The sequence below is a fragment of the Rhineura floridana genome, chromosome 10, assembly GCF_030035675.1.
Source record: "Rhineura floridana isolate rRhiFlo1 chromosome 10, rRhiFlo1.hap2, whole genome shotgun sequence".
NCBI lineage: Eukaryota > Metazoa > Chordata > Lepidosauria > Squamata > Rhineuridae > Rhineura > Rhineura floridana.
The window spans coordinates 23043879-23063647 of NC_084489.1; the positions used below are offsets into that span (position 1 = coordinate 23043879).

General features: G+C 38.8%; 1 protein-coding gene across 3 annotated transcripts in view; it reads left to right on the top strand.

Moving 5' to 3' along the window:
• The window catches only part of CPNE4 (copine 4), a 294798-nt gene that overhangs the window by 219121 nt on the left and 55908 nt on the right, over positions 1-19769 (top strand). For all 3 annotated transcript variants that reach the window (XM_061586421.1, XM_061586423.1, XM_061586422.1), the window contains exon 8: positions 6645-6743. In XM_061586421.1, the coding sequence (XP_061442405.1) occupies positions 6645-6743 (99 nt within the window). The remainder of the gene's footprint in view (positions 1-6644; positions 6744-19769) is intronic.

The window sequence follows — 19769 nt, forward strand, 5'->3', positions numbered from 1 at the left end:
ACCTGCAATCAGACCAAATAATAGAAAGAAGACATGTGCTGTGCTGATCTTGTTTTAGCAGGGAGGAAGCAACATTATTAAGACAGTTGATATAGTTCAGATGATCATTTTAAATATGTCTATAGGAAACTTCACTAAAATTGCAAAGGAACACCTTTTCTTTTGTTTCTATTTCTGTGAATATATGAAGTATAGCAACACTTTGCAAAATTTACACTAAAAACCTCCAAACATAATTGTGGAATAATGGCACTGACTATTCTGCAGAATAGTCTCCAGTGTACATCAGGAATGTCTCAATTTGCACAAGATAAAACAGTGGGAGGTGAAATATATTCTAGCAAAATGCTCTATATTTTTAATTGACCTTGCCTACCTTGCCTTAAATGAAGTGGTTTAAACATAGCAGGCTGAAAACATGCATCCTCTTTTTTCCAATAGCTAGAGACGTTGCTGAAGTAGCAACATATTGTAATCAGTCTGATTTTACATCAAACTACAGTTTCAGATTCAACTGTTATTGCACCCAAAATAGAAATAGAACATAACCTCCACTTTGAAACACAAAAGTCTGTCTTCACCATCATATGACATTGACCAATAAAAAGGCATTGAAATTAATAAAAATAAATTTGACACAGATTTCTAGGATGAATAATGAGGGAAATAAACTTTTCTATATTAGATTCTCTGTAGAAACATTAGTAACACAGGAAAGAAGCAAAGTAAGAAGAACACCAACAAACATACAAACATATAATTCTCCATCTTTGGAGATGGCGGGTGTTGCCACTACTCCCCATATGCTCAGAGGCACATGTTACCAAATTCTTCCAAGCTACACAGGAAGTGGATTGGACTGTGAAAGACCAACCCAAAGTGTGTTTGCATTTTGATAAATTTGTAGGGCAGTCCAATATCTCAGAGAGGAGGTCAGGTCTCTTGATCCCCTAGTGAATTCACTATAGCTGACCAATTTCCCTGCTTTTTAACATTTGATAGAGATATCTGTGGGCTATAGGTACATTCTTAAACTGCAAGGTTTTTTGCCTATTAGTGAATAATATCAGTCTTGATTGTGAATATAAAAAATGGTGGGTTAACCAATGTATGTAATTTGAATTTGAGTATGTGTCCTTATGAGTTCCCTCTCTTTCTCCAAGGAGAAAGGATTTACTTCTGCATCAGTTTAAAGGCATTGGATGGTATTCAGTGCTCCTACTGAGAGGAAGGGTGGGATATAAATCTAATAAATAAATAAATAATGCTAGTCCTACTCAGAGTAGCCCCATTGAAGTTAACAGACATCTAACTTAGATTTATTAATGTAATGGGTCTAAACTGAATACAACCCAATGCAAACAATCAAACAAGTCTTGAACAGAGCAGGGGTAGCCAATATGGTACCCTTCAGATGTTGTTAAATTTCCATGTCCCATCAGCCCAACCCAGCACAGCCAATGAACAGGGATGATGGAAGCTGTAGTCCAACAACACCTGGAGAGTGCCATGGTGGCTACCCTGGAATAGAGTACATCTTCTCAGCAAATATAGTACAACATATAATTAAGATATGCTGTTGTCACTATTGTATATTAGAGATGGACTGAATACCTTCCTCCACTTTCAGAAAACTATCTGTCCTCCATGAGAGTGTGGGAAGGATATTTTGAGACATTAGGGTTTGGGAACATTTTAAGAATTTCTGGGGGTGGTCTTATATTAAATATAATTGTCACATAGAGGAAGGCTGGGATCTCTTCTCGATCTTCCCAGAGTGCAGGACACGGAATAATGGGCTCAAGTTGCAGGAAGCCAGATTTCGACTGGACATCAGGAAAAACTTCCTAACTGTTAGAGCCATATGACAATGGAATCAATTACCTAGAGAGACAGTGGGCTCTCCGACACTGGAGGCATTCAAGAGGCAGCTGGACAGCCATCTGTCGGGAATGCTTTGATTTGGATTCCTGCATTGTGCAGGGGGTTGGACTTGATGGCCTTATAGGCCCCTTCCAACTCTACTATTCTATGATTCTATGAGGTGAGTAGGACCTTTCTTTCTTTTTGCTCTACCCCCCTTTGCACTTTATGTAGCAGTAAGGCTTTCCATTATTTGTTTTGGTAAAAGAAGGAAAGAAACAGAAACTCTCAGCCACCGTGTATATAAAGATGACCCCCCCTGCCATCTTAATAATAATCTGATCCCTCCAGGATTTGGGGAAATTATTACTTCCTCCAAAAAAAGAAAAACACTGTGAAAATCATTGGACTGAGTACTTTGGTCCAGCTCTAATGTATATGCAAGTTGGTTAAAGCAATCAAAACCACTTCTCCCCACTCCTTGGTAGAACAACAGGATGGGAAGGGTGATTTCTATTTTCTTAAACAGACTAGAGGCTTCATCCCTGTGCACTTCACTTCGAATTTCTCCCTGCCCAGCCTTTGCTGCCCAGATACACTCTTTTTCTGTTAGCAACAGGACTCCCACTCTCAATATCAAGAGAAAATCCTATCAAATTGGTAGGAAATTTCACAGCAATCTCTTTTTTTCCTGAGTACTGTACCTCTAAACAGATAAACCTGGGCACAGAAGGGCACGTCTCTCTATCTCTGTCAAACTTGTTGCCAAACAACTGTGCTTTCAAGAAAGAGATGTATTTCATGTGCCTGATTCAAACATATTTCATCCCTTTGAGATATAAAGGTCAAAGCAAAGCAATAGACTTATGTGGTGAAACAGTGACAGAATACCTCAGAGGCATGTTCTCCCCCCCCCCCAATCACTGAAGAGTTTCTTGAGCCTGAAAAGTCACCAGGATATCCTTCTCAGTAGATTTTTTCTCAGTAAGAGTTTGTTCTTGGCTGTACATATATAAAAATGTTGGTCTTCATCAGCCGAAAGGTAGTATATGTAGGGATTCATTAATATATCAAAATTTATTATATCCATATTAATCTTTGCATTTATTTATTTATTTTAAACATTTATACCCCGCCCTATTTTCGAAGGAACTCAGTGCGGCTTACAATAAAACAGAAACAGTTAAAAAACATCACTATATTCAGTTTAAACAATTTAAGTGAGTTAGATACAAAGTAAGTTAAAAACTAACTACTATAATTAAAAGCCCGTCTGAATAGAGCAGTCTTCACCTGTGCACGAAAGGCCGATAATGAAGGGGCCAGCCGAACCTCGCTAGGATTTAGTTGGGGGAAATCCTTGCCAATTTTTTTTCTGTCCGTATCAATCCATCTGCTTGGATCTCCTCTCCCAACCTTTATTCTGCCAAGCAGGCATGGGGTTGTGGTGGCAACATTTGTTCAAAAAAACAAAATATGTGTTATTTAGCACAGATTATGAGGTCTCCTCTAATTTCTTTTTTAAATACTAAATTTCAAGTTTTACATAAATGGCTAAAAAACAAAGGTCACAGTGAAAACAAATTAAAACAGACATTATCATTCTGATATGACAAATATATACTTAAAGGCTGCACAATTATTTGTCATCTTATGTTTCTCAATCACACTGTGCAGAAATATCTGTCATTTATATAAAATTTTTGTTAGGCCAGGTATCCATGAGCTGTCAAACAGCACAGGCAGCAGGTAGGGATGTGAAAGAATTTCAGTACAGTTTGCATTTAAAGCTAAATGCAAATTTAAAGCCTAATCAAACCCACAGTTTCCAAAACAATATGAGAACCAAACACAGCTATCCTTCAAAATATGCAAATCCAAATTTTGCAGTGTGTATGTTAGGGGAAAGTGTGCATAAAAATGAATATATTTGTGAAAATATCATACAGAAATGAATTATATTAGGAGAAATTGCTTGCAAAAATGATAGTCAAAACTACATACAAAAATGTGTTCATTAGGATACATTTGCACTAAAATGCTAAATAATTTCCAGGAGGATTTTCATATTAAAAAATTTGCAAATTGCTGCAGAAATGTGAACTGGTTTTAAGACTGGAAAAATGAGAAACTAAGAGAACCAAAATTGACATATCCTCCCATCTCTAGTGGCAGGAGAGGTCCAGTGTTTATACATTTTTTTGGTAATGCTAAGGGGCCTCCCAAATGTGACATAGCTTAGGGCCTCGGCATGTATTAATTTGGCCCTAACCACAGAGCATAACATGTTTGGTTTGTAGCAAATTCCCCATTCAAAACACTCCTTTATCTTCAAAGTAACTTTTCAAATTAATGAGCAGTAACACCTAAAACCATCTATCTGAGACAGGTGCCTCAGTTTACCACTAGGAACCCCACAGTACAGCATTCTGAATTCATATAGTTTTATTAGAAGCACAGACTCCTGTGTAGCCATTTATGCATTGTTGAAAAAACAGTTGATGCAAAACACCAAAAGAGAGAACAAAAGAGGCCCCAACTTTACCAAAAAAATTGAAATCTATGTATCGATGCACATGTAGAAATAGTCACTAAAATTTACATTTGACAGACTGCAAACCAATTAATTACCCATCCCACCACTCCAAATAAATTCTTCAATTAATTTGCCCCCATCCTCAGATCATGTCAAATCAGTTTGTCTTCAATTAATTTATCCTCAATGCATTGAATCCTCCTCCAAAATAATTTTCCCTTCAGTTCATTATGCCCACTTATTTGTCATCATTACTCCGTTCCTAATTTAAAAAAAAAAAATAATAGGGTGCCTGAGTGCATGATTCTGTGCAGGTATGTGCATGTTCACTATTAAACGAGGTGGATGGAAGGTAGTAGTGCTTCTTCTTCTTTTAAAAAACATCAATAATTTGAAGGCAAGCAAGTAGCTCAGCTGTTACTGCTATCCTGCAGCCCATAGGGGAACCTTTTTCCCCCCCAACAGTGTCCCTGGAAACAAAATCACAGTACATCACCATCACCTGCCGTCATGACCCAGGAGCATTTGAGGCTTCAGTTTGCAGTGTGTGGTGCAGTAGCAGGGCGGCAAAAACAGCTGACTGGCCATCTTGTTGTTTAATTAAGTTTTTTAAAAGACCACCAGCTTGACTCTTCAATTCAGGTGAAAGATATGTTATTTAGCTACAACAGCACAATTACCATTTGTACCAACTGCTTATTATGTGTCTTTGAGAGATAATGAATGGGAAATGCATATTGCTTTTGAAACCAGCATACTGGAAATGGGCACTGTCACTTAAGATATTACACTCCATTAGATGATGTCTGCCAGTATGAATGTATTGTTGCTGCATGGTATAGTTGATTAAATTTGCCAATGTATTTTGTGCTGTTTTCCTGAAAGCTGCCACCCGCTCAACTTCCAAACATTTTTGCCAAAGTGACATTTGGCCAGTGCATCCACCAAGAGCCCATTTCACTATGTATGATTTTAGTTATGATCCTGGGTGTGGGGAACAGAATTACGGGTATTATGTTGTCTCCATTTTCCATCCCTTATAGCCTTGTGTGAGTAAGCACAGAATGCTAGAAGTAGGTAGGTCTAGAACAGTAGGGATGGTGAAGGCCTTCTGTTCCTGCTATTTTTGCCATATGAACCTGGCAACTGCACAGACATTCACTAGATGGGCTACGCATTGTTGGATTTTGAGAGCTGTTAAAAATAATTGGCAGTAACGCACATGTGTGGGTAGGAAGCTATTGCAACATCTCTGTTTTGTTAAATTGGAACCAGCATGGTTTGTCTTTGATGGAAAAGATCTAAGATCTTGGTTATGAAGTCCATTTGGGGGTCTTAGGCAAGTCCCAAGCAGCAAGAACATTCAGCACCCAGGGGAAGAGACTGGACATCAACCCCACCTGTGGGGCATGTGAGAGATCATCTGCTGCAGGTTCTATGAAATCTGCTTTCTATTTCCTGCACTTGCGCCTTTTGAGGAACTGGCAGCTGATTGTGTTAGCTGTTAATACCGGAATGCAGTGGAAAGCTTTATCATATCTGCCTTTGCTTTATGCATTTTATATCAGCTGATATTGCCTAGTTTGAAAGGAATTAAAAATGCTCAAATATTTGTATTATCAAAATGAATTGCTCACTTGGATTGTCTTATGTTTTGAAATGAATCGGCATTTGACTATTTCTAATAACAATGTATTGAAATGTATTTTTGCTGTTGTGTTGTAAGCATTCACATTGAAATAAACAAATAAATATCTCATCCTAAGTTTCTTTGCCTGAATGTATGGGGAACAGATGAAATAAGAATGTGAAAGTTCTTGTGCACAGTTTGATTCAGTGACCTGGTTTGCCATACACATTAAGCCAAACTGTGACTCCTTATTGAGACTGTGTGAATGTCTGGGCTCCAAGAGAGGTGCTTGGAGCCATTTTGCTCCTCCCCAGTCCTTTTTACTGCTGTGCCCACAAACCTTGGCTACAGCTCATGGTTAGTGAAGGGAGAGCTTAACCACAAGTTCCAGTTCAGACAGCTCACTAAGCCAAACCTTGGCTTAGCTCAGTACAGTGCAGCAGTAAAAAGGATTAAATGATCATCTTTCTGGAAGTTGACACATTCATGTGGTCTCGCTAAGCCATAACTTGGCTTACTGTGACATGCAAACCAATCATTTTTAATAAAATTGAACCCCAATGGTCTTTTTACAGGAAGAAACAATAGTCACATTTCTTCTTTTTTGTCTTTCAGTGCATAGTTTGGGACTGGGATTCCAATGGCAAGCATGACTTCATTGGAGAATTTAGTTCAACGTTCAAGGAAATGCGAGGAGCCATGGAAGGGAGACAGGTAGGCTCAGGTGAATGCATGCCATTTGAAAGCAACAGCAGAATTAAAAATATTAATCTTTTTAATCTGTGGTCAGCCGAGTTTAATGCAAAATGAGTGGGCTTCCTTGCCAACTGCACAGTCCCTTTTATTGCAGGGATACAAACACTCAAGCCAACTTGAGTGAACACTCAAGCCAGCAATGACTGTTTATTGAGTATAATTCTGATTTGTTTGCACAACATTTATAGGGTGGTTAGACGATGTTTACTGAACATTCATTTTGAGTTGTTTGCATGGAAGTTATACAACGTTGCATCAAGCAAGTGCTACCCACACTTTCTAATTCATTTTCCCATCACTTTTCTTACCACATAAAGTCCAGTTTTGGGGGTTGCACAAGAACACCAAATCAACTTTAATTGTCCAGCCTGAATTTGCTGGTGTATGGTTGAAAATATTGACAGTCTGGAAGCATCCTAAATCTTTCAGGAATTTTTGTAAAAGGAACTTGGACAAAGAGTCATTACAATGCACACTAAACGCTCTAGACTTCTTGGTCTAGAAAATGAGCAAATTGTTTACAGGAAAGCTAGTCTTCTTGCAAATTGGCCATTTCAAAACCATTTTGTTTGTAGTTGGGCTGGAAATAACAATAAAGCAGCAACAATCCTTCTGCATTTAGGGTGGCTGAGAACCTTTATAGGGTCCAGAGCAAACTGCATACACATTCTGCTCCAAGACAAGAAACAAAGAGTTGATTTAACACCTAAGTGAGCTGCTTCTCTGGTCCCTTACTATGTCAGTGACTAGTGGCACTATAGGAACATTAACAGTGCACATGAAGGAAGCAACGATGTAGCAACTGTGTTCATATGTGACAGGGCTCATGGAGAACACTTGCACAGATAAGTACTTTATCCATGTCCACCTGTCATCACTTCTGTTTTGGCCCTAACAGAGATCTCAGCAAGTGGTTTATGTATCATATATTTCAGACTAATTCTTATATAGAAAATATACATTGTTCACACCACCCTAACCTTACAGATTGCATTTTTGTTTGGTATCTGCGCTGTGTTAAAACGTCACTAGTGGTTTCAATGGGAACAAGAGCTGAGCTAGATTTTAATTGGAATTTCTGAGCAAGCTTCTTATTTCTCCCTGGGTAGCTGACCTCCCACTTCATCGGGTCAGCTTATTAGCAACCTTTAGATCCAGAAAGCGGTCAGATTGCTTCTGGGAAGGATATTAAAACTTCTGATCCAGCATGGTATTGTACGCTCTTTTGTTCTCTACAGTGGTACCACTCATGCTTCATGAGTGAGTGGCAGGTTCGTCCTCCCCTTCCCATTCATTCTGGTTTTTTCCCCTACACTCCGAGAAGGAAAACATTTCAGAAGAAGTAAATCAGAGCACATTAAGAAGCTTTAGGATAAGGAGCTTCTTCCTTGTCCGGACTATTTAGCCTGCTGACTAGCTGTTGAGTTGGAACTCACAACTGAGTCACAGCATGACCTAAGGCAGGTTGCACCAGCATCACAATCCACCATGCATGTATATTGTAAAGGGTTAAGGAGTGGGTCCCAAAATGCATGTTTGGGCTGAAAGTTGGTTCCAGGACTGAACAGGTTGAAGACTACTGATATAGGCCACATGGGCTGATTGAGATAATGTTTCTACTCATTCCCCGCTGCCTAAATAAACTACACAGAGGAGTGCTCTTAAGAGGATGGATTTCCTGTAGTTTACTCCTAGCTGTGTTGCTGTGATACCCATTGCAGTGTTTTATGTACCCCCATATGTTTCTCTGATGTCCCCTCCAAATAATAATAAATTAACCAAAAGAATCTTCCCAGCACAACAGCTAAAATATTCCTGTATTTCATCTTTGGTTGTGGGTTCCCCCTCTTTGCCCATATAAATAAGATCACCTGCATAAAGAAACAAGGGTTCAAAATGGGGGGGGGAGTTTAAGTAATCTTCCATGACTTGCATCTTCCAACGGTTGGTTGGCTCTTTGAAATTTCCACACAGGGCAGCATTCAGTTAACTTGTTCAATCAGCACAAGGATTACCACTAGTGCAGAGGGACTTCCCCTCTCTCCTCCCCTCCATGCACATCCAGTGCCTTCCCCAAATCTGCTCTGGAAGGTTGGCTGAACTCCTAGAACAGATTTAGGGGGCATGCGGGGGGGTGGAGTTCTGTTCCACGAGCAGAAATCTTTGCACTGGTGGAACTACCTACTTAATGCTACTGGTACATGGGCTTCAACCCCATATGCCTTCAAGATTAATAAATGGTGTCCCCTTACCATAATGATGTGAACCAAATAATATTGTACAAGATTGCAGAAGAAAGTCTTGTGAAAGCAGGGGATTTCATGATAATATTAATCATGTTAATGGAAACTGAGTTGGATAACTTTTTTTGCCTAGAAATACAAGTATTAGCATTTCCGTTAGGGGGTGGGCAAACGGTGGGCAATACAACTTTTTCTTGGAAAGTCCTAGAGAGGAAAAAAAGAAAGATGTCATGCTGTGACACGCAAAAGTCTTATTAAAAACAATGGCTTTGCTGACTACTCAAAATGGAGTTCAGAATCTCAGAAGGGTGGGCAATACCATTATATTTCCAGTTCTCCGCAGATAAGATGCTTGACCCTGGGTGTACAGTATACCATAGGCAACAATGGCTTCATCGTGTTGCCTTCAACTCTCTTAAAAGCCATTGTCTGTTTCTAGCATAAGTCTCAGCTGTAGACTTGAAGCTGTGTTTATGGTTGATGTTGCTGTGTAATTGTTCCATTTTTTGTTTCCTGACTTTGTCTTCCCCTAATCCCTGTTGTGTGGTTGCCTTTCTGATGCAGCAGACTAAAAGTTCAGAACACAGAGCTCGATTTAAACAACTTGCTAGCCTTTACCAGGGAGAGTGGGCAGCCTTCCTTAAAACAACAATGTGTAATGTAATGCAGGTCTACACACTCTTTCTCTTTGGAGATCAAGGGGAAAAGGGGGCAACACATTTGGAACCTTTTACTAGCTGAACCCATTGATTAATCCAGCAATGTGCTCTAAGTACCAGCCAAGCACTGTATATCTCTGGATTGGGCATGCCAATCTCTTTATCAACGGAATAGATGTCAGCTTTGGAACACAAATATGATATTAAAAAGCAGCCAAACTAGAGAATACAGAGACAGGAAAGACAATAAGAAAATAACACGCTTAGGCAGTTGCTCTGCTTTTATATGCGTCAGCTGTGTTAGATCCCATCCTAATGAAACAAATTGACTTCTGAAATCATTACTGAATTAAAGGCTTTAGTAAAGATGAAATTAGCAGTTCATTGATAATTCCACTCCTCAGTAGCAGATCTGTCCACAACAATTGGAATTGATGACAGTTGTTGAATATGACAAATTGTTGTTATTTCCTGTGATTGGATAATGCTGGAATCATTTGTTTTTGTACATTTGTTAGGATTAAAGTTATTGATCATTCAAGAGCTGCAAAGGGGCCACAGCTTCACAAACAATTCCCAATTCTGTAAGTGAGAGGTTCAGCAGACACATCAAGTCGACCAAAGTCAATACACAACCAACATGCAGATAAGTAAATGTTGAGGCACTTTATTAATTTGCAATGGGGGAAAAAGACAAACACCTTCTTCACATCCTTCTCCCACAGCCACCTTAAACACTTATAAGATTAAAGCAGAGTAAAAGAGAATACTTGACACCTCTGGAGGTGGGACCTCTCACCAGGATTCTGAAGAGGAAACAAACTCCCTGGCCTCAGACATCTACTTCTATAGTTGCAAAAGCGACTTAGGTCTAGCCTCAAAGCATTATCTGTGATGCCAAACTTTTAGGGATTACAGTTGGAGAAACCATATCTATGATCTCATTTAAAAATTTCCCTATGAGCTCACTTTAGATTATATACCCCTGACCGATTCATATCCCTGACTGATTCATACTGCTTCATGCTAGACTTCTAAAAGAGTCATCCAACATCCTGGCCAAAAGCTGCAATTCTTTGATCATGTCTAAAAATCTCTACACATAAGCAAGAGTTTTACTTGCCTTAGCAAGTTTCAGTATTTCCTCATTTCATATAACCACCTGTGATTACCTCATTCTGTCAAGAATAATTCTAAAATATCAGCTCTTTATGTCATCTCCTAATAGTCTCAGTATTTTTCCATAGGTTGGACAATTGGATGCTGTGTCACCTAGCTATTTATCAGGCAGTAACTGGACATTGATTCATCCCGTCAACCAATCTGTTGTTGTTGTTGTTATGTGCCTTTGAGTCGATGAACCACCCTGTTCAGATCTTGTAAGTTCAGGTCTGTGGCTTCCTTTATGGAATCAATCCATCTCTTGTTTGGCCTTCCTCTTTTTCTACTCCCTTCTGTTTTTCCCAGCATTATCATCTTTTCTAGTGAATCAGGTCTTCTCATTAAGTGTCCAAAGTAGGATAACCTCAGTTTCATCATTTTAGCTTCTAGTGACAGTTCTGGTTTAATTTGTTCTAACACCCAATTATTTGTCTTTTTCGCAATCCATGGTATGCGCAAAGCTCTCTTCCAACACCACATTTCAAATGAGTTGATTTTTCCTCTTATCCACTTTTTTCACTGTCCAGCTTTCACATCCATACATAGAGATCGGGAATACCATGGTCTGAATGATCCTGACTTTAGTATTCAGTGATACATCTTTGCATTTGAGGACCTTTTCTAGTTCTCTCATAGCTACCCTCCCCAGTCCTAGCCTTCTTCTGATTTCTTGACTATTGTCTCCATTTTGGTTAATGACTGTGCCGAGGTATTGATAATCCTTGGCAAGTTCAATGTCCTCATTGTCAACTTTAATTAAAGTTACATAACTCTTCTGTTGTCATTACTTTAGTCTTTTTGACATTCAGCTGTAGTCCCGCTTTTGTGCTTTTCTCTAACTTTCATCAGCATTCTTTCAAATCATTAACCAATCTGAGGAAATGTCTAGTCTCACTTCTTTACCCTTACTCTTCTAGGCTACTTACCCTTCTAGCTCAGCTAGATCAATTTACAATTCAGCCTTCTTCTTTGCAGTCACTTAAAACTATATAAACACTAAAAGCAATCTTATAATAATCAGACAGACACACCCTGAACAATTCAGTCAATTGTGCTACGGATCATATTCCCCCTTCTTTGTGACTTTTCTCAGGTATAAATTATATAATGTTTTCTCTAACCTTTATGAACCTTCTATCCTATATTCTATGCACAAAATTTACACCTTTGCCAAAGTATACTGCATACCTCTTATAAAATCCTTAATCTCAGAATTCCAACAAATTTTATTTAGAAAACTAAACTTTGATACTTTATGTTTGTAGACTCCCTAGTCCCCCACCATATATCATGCACAAATTTTGATAAGAAGTTTTAATAAAGGCAATTGAGGGTGCCAGGGAAATTCCTCTGCTCAGCAGAATAGAGCTAGAGGATTTAAAAATAGCATTAAAAAGATGCACCTGGACAATTAGCAATGGGAATATCATATAACTGAAAAATCTGTTTCTGTAATAGAAAAAAAATAAGTGGATGTTGAGAAACCCTCTTGCATTTGCAATATCCACAGAAATTTCCAGAAATTTGAGGGTGTTATTTAACTTGGATAATTTATAATTGGCATATTAAAATGTAGTCATGCAAACAGTGTCTAATCTCTGGAGGTTCAAAAAGAAGGTGTGGAGGAACATTTCAGGGGTCAAAAATAGATATTATTACTATATTTACAGTGAAATCCTATGCATGGCTACTCCGAAGTAAATCCTGTTTTCGGTGGGACTAGCTACCAGATAAGTATGTCCTGGACTGCAGCCTAAACTTACCAAACTACACATATTTTAAGAATGGAAATGAACCACAGTCTGGAATCAACACAGGTTCAAATTTCATGTGCCTGAGGCCAACGCTTCTAAAGCCCTGAGGCATGTGATATAAAACTAAAACAGCCTTTGATGTTACATTGAGATTAGGCTGAAAAATAAGTAACTTTAAAACAATCTTAAAAACAGAATACAATCACATCTAAACATAGTGCCTGCTTTGAAAGGATGATTATATCTCAGTTCATTAAACCAAGATGTGCCCAAGAATTTTGCCTGTGCATGCAGCCCCTGTACAACAAGCCATGATTAGACTAGGAAGTCTTTAACTGACCATACTTTCCTGTTTCATCCAAGCTGGGAAACTGCTTTGAAACAAGCCAAGATTTTAAACCATGATTTGAAGTTGTAGGATTTATCAATATTACTCAGACAGTCCCGGTCTGGATGAAAACTGTTAAATCCCACAGTGTCCTGTGCTGTATTGTCAAGGCGACAACAGAGTTAATTTCTTTCTTCACTACATATGACTGGATGAGTAGAGAATCATACTCCACCAACACCAGACCACAATTTTAATACATTGCTTACAGATTTTGTTAAGTGGTTTATACAGTTTTCTAATTAAAATAAAATAAGGGCTCTTGTAGTCCCAGTTGTTGGTTTTTAAAATACTGTAAAAATCTTGAATTATTCAAAACTTAAAACATTTTTCTAAATTACTTCCACAGTGCATCCAAATAATATGTTTAGGAATAGGGGTACCTTTTATACATACAAGAGAACCTCCTTTCCAACAAAATGCTAACTATCATGTTTAATAACAAAATGACTTGTTAGCTGACATCTTGATATTGATCCGATAGGTTTCCAACTCCAAAATAGTGTCTGTTATTACTGAACAAGTCCCAATAAGCTGGTGGATCAAAGCTCTCTTGAGTGAAAAGAACTTTGTCTATTTGTGTTTGTATAATAAGTGTAACAGTGCCTGAAAAGAGAGCTTGACAACTTCTAGGAGGCTTCTTATCTTTAGCAGGAAACAGCAATGTCAAAATACTAATTTCCCACACAGGACAAGACATTTTGCTGTCTGAGGCAATAGACAAAGGTGGTCTCTCCCTCACCTCCAGTTCCATGTACAAAAGCTGACCAGATCAAACACTAGGATGCTCATATGGTGCTATTTTACAGAGCTTAGCCCTTTGTTTGAAAATCTGTCCAATTCTAGTCCCATTTAAAGATAAAAGAACCCTGGGAAGGGAGAGCCACTGTAAAGTTGCTCATAAACAGTTAGCACCTGGACAGCAGCCTGAGCAGCCACACAGGTCAGACTTCATCAGAATTTCCCCCGCTATATTGAAATGTGTTGCGGTTCTATTTAAATTACAAAATATTGCATTCAGTTATAGTAATTCCTTCTAAATTTGCAGCTATTCATATAAACTAACATGCAAAAGTTATGCAAATTGGTATCCTTTGTTGTCTTCCCTTTTGGTGATGCATTTCCTCTTTGGGGATGGTGCACAACTGATTGTCCTATTCAACACTGGAGACATGAGGGTATTCTCCATTGCCTCTGATGGCAGCAGGCTCACATAGGAAGTGCTGGGCAGGCCACATGGCACCCGCAGGTCTGTCTGCTCCCTGCCCCCTACCACCTGCTGCCTGAGACAGCTGCCTCATGCAAATTGTGTCATACATCTAGGCAGATTGGAATTATTAGTTTAGTACATCCCTGTCAAATTTGTTTCTCATCTACGTTGTGGGAAACCATCATTTAGGTATCAAGATTTGGGGGTGGGGTGGGCGTGTGAACTTGAGCAAGTACTCTAGAGATTAGGAAGAGAGAGGAAATGTTGGGGAAATTCCCAGGAACATGTAGCCCTGTGTCTCTCTGTTAGCTCAACTGGAAAATAAATAAATTCACAAGACAAATAATTAAGCTCCTGGGCAAACTGGGACACAGTCAACTGTCTGGGCTACACAGAGTTTGACATATTCCTCTTGTTAAATATGTCTAGTTATCAGATCCATTTGCCAGACTCAAAGACAACAGGTTTGAAAGTTCTGCTTGGAGAGCATGTTTTAATGTTTTGGTGGATAGTAAGCAGTGAAACAGCAGCAAATGTGACTCACAGCAGAATCACTGAAAGAAAAATACGAAGAGCACCAGCAGAAAAAATATGAAAAGTTTCACCATATTCATATCCGACAGAAATACTTATGTCCTAGTTCTAACAACCTGCAGATGAAGTAGTAAACCTGTTCTGAATTGTACCGTGTTCAGGTTGGACGTGTGGACACACAAGTGAATGCGTTACTGTACCAAAATGTTAAAAACTCCTTGCACATAGAAAAATAGTATTTCAAACAGAAAGGTCCTAACATAGCTTTATCCCTGACATATAGTTTTTTATATGCAGGGAACTTCTTTTTCTTTCTTTCTTTCTTTCTTTCTTTCTTTCTTTCTTTCTTTCTTTCTTTCTTTCTTTCTTTCTTTCTTTCTTTCTTTGTATGGAGCACTTTATCATGCGTGTCCTATGGGGAATCTTTCTTGAGAAAAGTAGGGTAATTTGCCACCTAAATCAGGGGTGAGGAATCTGTGGCCCTACAGACGTTGTTACAACTTCCATCATCATTGACCATTGGCCATGCTGGCCAGGCTGATGCAAGCTGGAGTTCAGCAATATCTGGAGGGCCCCAGATTCCCCACCCCTGTGCCCTGAATAAATAAATAAAGCAGAAGACCTATTACGTTGCAAACCTTGAGAACAAACCCAAGATACTGTTCAGATTCCATTCAAGTCAATGAAATGCATATAGAGTTTGCTTCTGGAACCCTACAGTTGAAATTGGAGGTGTGTGGTGTATCTTCTCAGGCTCTAAAATAAAGACCTTTCTTTAAAAAAACCTTTAAAAAAATTCTCTATTTTTTTAAGCATATGTTTAAAATAAGAGAAATCTACCTTATCTACCCTTCACTGTGTACTGGATTAAATCCATATCAAATAGTACTGTTATAATTGTAGTTGTCTACTCTAAATAATATTCTACTGGGTTCCCTAAAAGAAGAATTTTAATGTTTGCAAGCATTATGATAATAATGGGGATGCATTTGTCAAGCATCACTGAATTAGAATATTGCTTTCTCAAATTAGGCAGGAACAACACAGTATTTAAATACACCTACTCAAAAGTAAGTCCTGTTGAATTCAGTGGGGTTTATTCCCAGGAAACTGGGTACAGGGTTGCAGCCTCCAGCACACACACAAAAATCCTTAAAGTACTTAACTGACAATTCATGCAATTCATTACTTTTAACATGAAAATAGGCATTATTATGACCCTTCTGAAGTCATACAAACTAAATTTCTGAGAGCCATATTTGGAGTCCCAAATTGTGTGCCCAGCATAATCTTGTGGTTGGGGGGGGCAATATTCTGTGCATTCTGTGTGTGAGTGTGTATGATAAATTTTTCGCTGAAGATGATTTTATTCCCTGTGGAACTGGCTCCACTGACACTGATCAATGTCGTTCAGACAAAATGGAAAAGGGCACTGTACAAGAAGCTAAGGAATCTTGGTTACACTCCTAGTGCTCTTTTAGTTCTTGGATATACCAACGCTAAAGCTACTATCCAACAGGAAATATAGAACTGCAAAATTGCTTAAGTATAGCTGCAACATGGCCTGACTTTAGGGATAATGGGAGGGCATTTGCACCCGCAAATTATCTCGCAAACTTGACTATTCCAAAATTAAGAAAAGAGTTCACATTAGCCAGACTTAATGTTCTGTCAACCAAGCTTTTGGAAGAAAGATTCAGGAGGATTACTTACCAGGAGCGAGTATGTCCTTGTGAGAAGAGAAGTGGAAACAGTTAGATATGTGCTATTATATTACTCCTTTTATTGTGATAGCTGACTTATTTTATTACCCCAATGGTGGGCTGCCTCACTGCCTTTTAAATTTATGTACTGTGTTTTTAAACCTTTTCTTTGTTTTCGTTTTTATATTGGTTTTAATCTTTGTATTGATTGTAAGTTGCTTTGGGTTCACTACTGTGAAGAAATGCAACTAATACATAAATAAATAAGTTACAGAAAATGTCTGGCAGATGTGATGAATTTTACCTAGCCTATCTTCTGTCAGATCAGAATTCCCAGGTTAATGCTAAAGTGGCTAGCTTCTGTGCAGCTGCCATTGTCTGTCATAGCTTAATGATAAAATAATCTTTAATGTTTTACCAAGGCTTTTACACCAGGGTTTGAGTGCTTCTATATTTTACTATATTGTATTTTATATTGCACTATATTGCACTGTATTTTATATTGTTTGGACTTTAAGTATTGTATTGTACATGAGCTGGTCAATGACCAAAATAAATACATCTATATCTAACATGAAAATAGGCATTAGCATTTAAGAACACAAGAATGTGAGAAGAGCCTGCTGAATCTGGACAATGGCTCATCTAGTCCAGCATCCTGTTCTCACAGTGGCCAACCAGATGCTTGGGGGAAGTCCACAAGCAGGTCCTGAGTGCAAAGAGTTCTCTCCCCTTCAGTGGTTTCCAGCAACTGATATTCAGAAGCATACTGTCTCCAACTATGGAGGCAGAGCATAACCATCATCACTAGTAGCCATCGATAGCCTTATTTTCCATGAATGTATCTAATCCTCTTTTAAAGCCATCCAAGTTGATGGCTATCATTGCCTCTTGTGGAAGTGAATTCCATAGTTTAACTATGCACTGTAAGAAGAAGTACTTTCTTTGGCTTGTTCTGAATCTTCCAACATTCAGCATTGTTGGATGTTTAGTGTTATGAAAAAAGGAGAAAAACTTTTCTCTATCCATTTTCTCCATGCCGTGCATGATTTTATACACTTCTATCATGCAACCTCTTACTCGCCTTTTCTCTAAACTACAAAGCCCCAAATGCTGCAACCTTTCCTCATAGGAGAGTTGCTCCATCCCCCTGGTAATTTTAGTTGCCATTTTCTGAAACTTTTCCAGCTCAACATTATCCTTTTTAATATGAGGTGACTCGAACTGTAGACAGTATTACAAATATGGCCGCACCATAGATTTATATAACAGCGTTATGATATCAGTAGTTTCATTTTCAGTACCTTTCCTAATGATCTCCAGCATGGAATTTGCCTTTTTTCAAAGCTGCTGCATACTGGGTCAACATCTTCACTGAACTATTCACGATGACCTTTTGTTCCTGGTCAGTCACTGCGAGTTCAGACTCCATGAGTGTATATGTAAAATTAAGTTTTTTCACTCAGTTTGGAGAGTTCCTTTTGGAGCTCTTCGCAATCCTTTTTTGTTTTAACAGTCCTGAACAATTTAGCATCATCAGCAAACTTGGCCATCTCTCCGCTCACCCCTAACTCTAGATCATTTCTGAATAAGTTAAAAAGCACATGTCCCAATATCGATCCTTGGGGTACTCGACTTTCTACATTCCTCCGTTGGAAGAACTGCCCATTTATTCCTACTCTCTGCTTTGTGTTTCATAGCCAGTTCCTGATCCACAGGAGGACCTCTTCTCTTATTCCATGACTGCTAAGCTTTCTCAGGAGTCTGATGAGGTATCTTGTTGAAAGCTTTTTGAAAGGCCAAGTGCACTGTGTCCATTGGATCACCTCTATATGCAGTGGCGTCACTAGGGTTGGTGTCACCCGGTGCGGTAACTCATGGTGTCACCCCATGGACCTCCTCCCGTACCAGACCATACAGAATCCTTACTAATGTTTTTTGTACTAATGTTACTCGTAAATCGTAATTCCCGTATATCACTGAATAGTAGTGACATAAACAACTAGCAAAATTAAAATTACACCTTTAAATTACAATATCATACGCACAGCCTAAATGTATTTACATTTATACATAGTCTCATGTGGTTAAAGTGAAAATTCGGTAAGAAAACAATAGAATTCGAAGTAAAAACATTTAAGAACTACATCAAAATTATGTTCATTTTAACATTAAACTTTACTGTTACATGAGATACATTAATGGATTATGTTTGCATAATCAATAACGGCCCAAATAATGTAGAAGTTGTAGACAAATGCATATGGAAATATACTCATAAATGAAATAATACCAAAAAAATAAACAGGAACAAATACACAAATATTTCAGCACTTAGTGAACATCTCGACTAAATCAGAACTTCCCTTTCCTGGCCTTCAAAGCTGCGAACTTGTGAATCACTTCATCGAAATCAATGCCTTTCGCCAACTCACTTTCAATGGATAATATCGCAAGATCGGAAAGCCTTGACTGTCCCATGGTAGATCGCAAATAGTTCTTTATAAGTTTCAGCTTTGAAAAGCTCCTCTCACATGAAGCCACAGACACACAAATTGTCAGAAATAATTGAAAGGCTTGTTGAAAGAGGAGGGTCTTCAGTAGGGGCTGAAAAGATAACAGATGGCGCCTGTCTAATATTTAAGGTAAGGAGAGGGAATTCCAAAGGGGAGGTGCCACAACACTAAAGGTCCATTATACTGCATCCTGCCCAGAGGAGCCAATGGCCAGCCTAGGTGGAGCTGGGCTGTAAGGTTCTTCCTTGAGAAGCTGCAGTGACACAGATCACCGCATAGGGCAATGGTCAGCACAGTTTCTCCCAGGAGGTTACAGACCATAGTTTGAGAATCTCTGGATTAAATTTGTTAAAAACATTTTGATTGACTGAAAAAGTGCCCCTGATTAATCAATTTATTGATTGATTTAGAACATTTATATGCCACTTAATTGTTAAGTAGACCACAGCATGCAAATGGAAACCTGAAGTAGAGTGCTGTTTTCCTTGGGCAAAAGATGGAGAGAGCAAAGAGTTAAAAGTAGTGTTGTGGAGCACGGAAGGAAAATTTCCCGAAGGTCCCTTTCAGCATCTGAGGGCTTCTTCATGCAGCCCAATGCAAAGGGGGCACCCAGACTCCACAGTCCCCGTTGCAGGAATCTCCGTGAACCTCCTAGTGAGGGAATTTGGGAGGAGGGGAGAAGTCGATCAGAACTCCTCTCCCACCTTTGCATGGATGGCCGGGTTCGTTTGGGAACCTGAAGTGTCAGAAGTCTTATCAAGAGGCCAAATCTCCCATCTAGGTGTGTAATAGTGGTTTCTTCTTTGGATCCTGCAT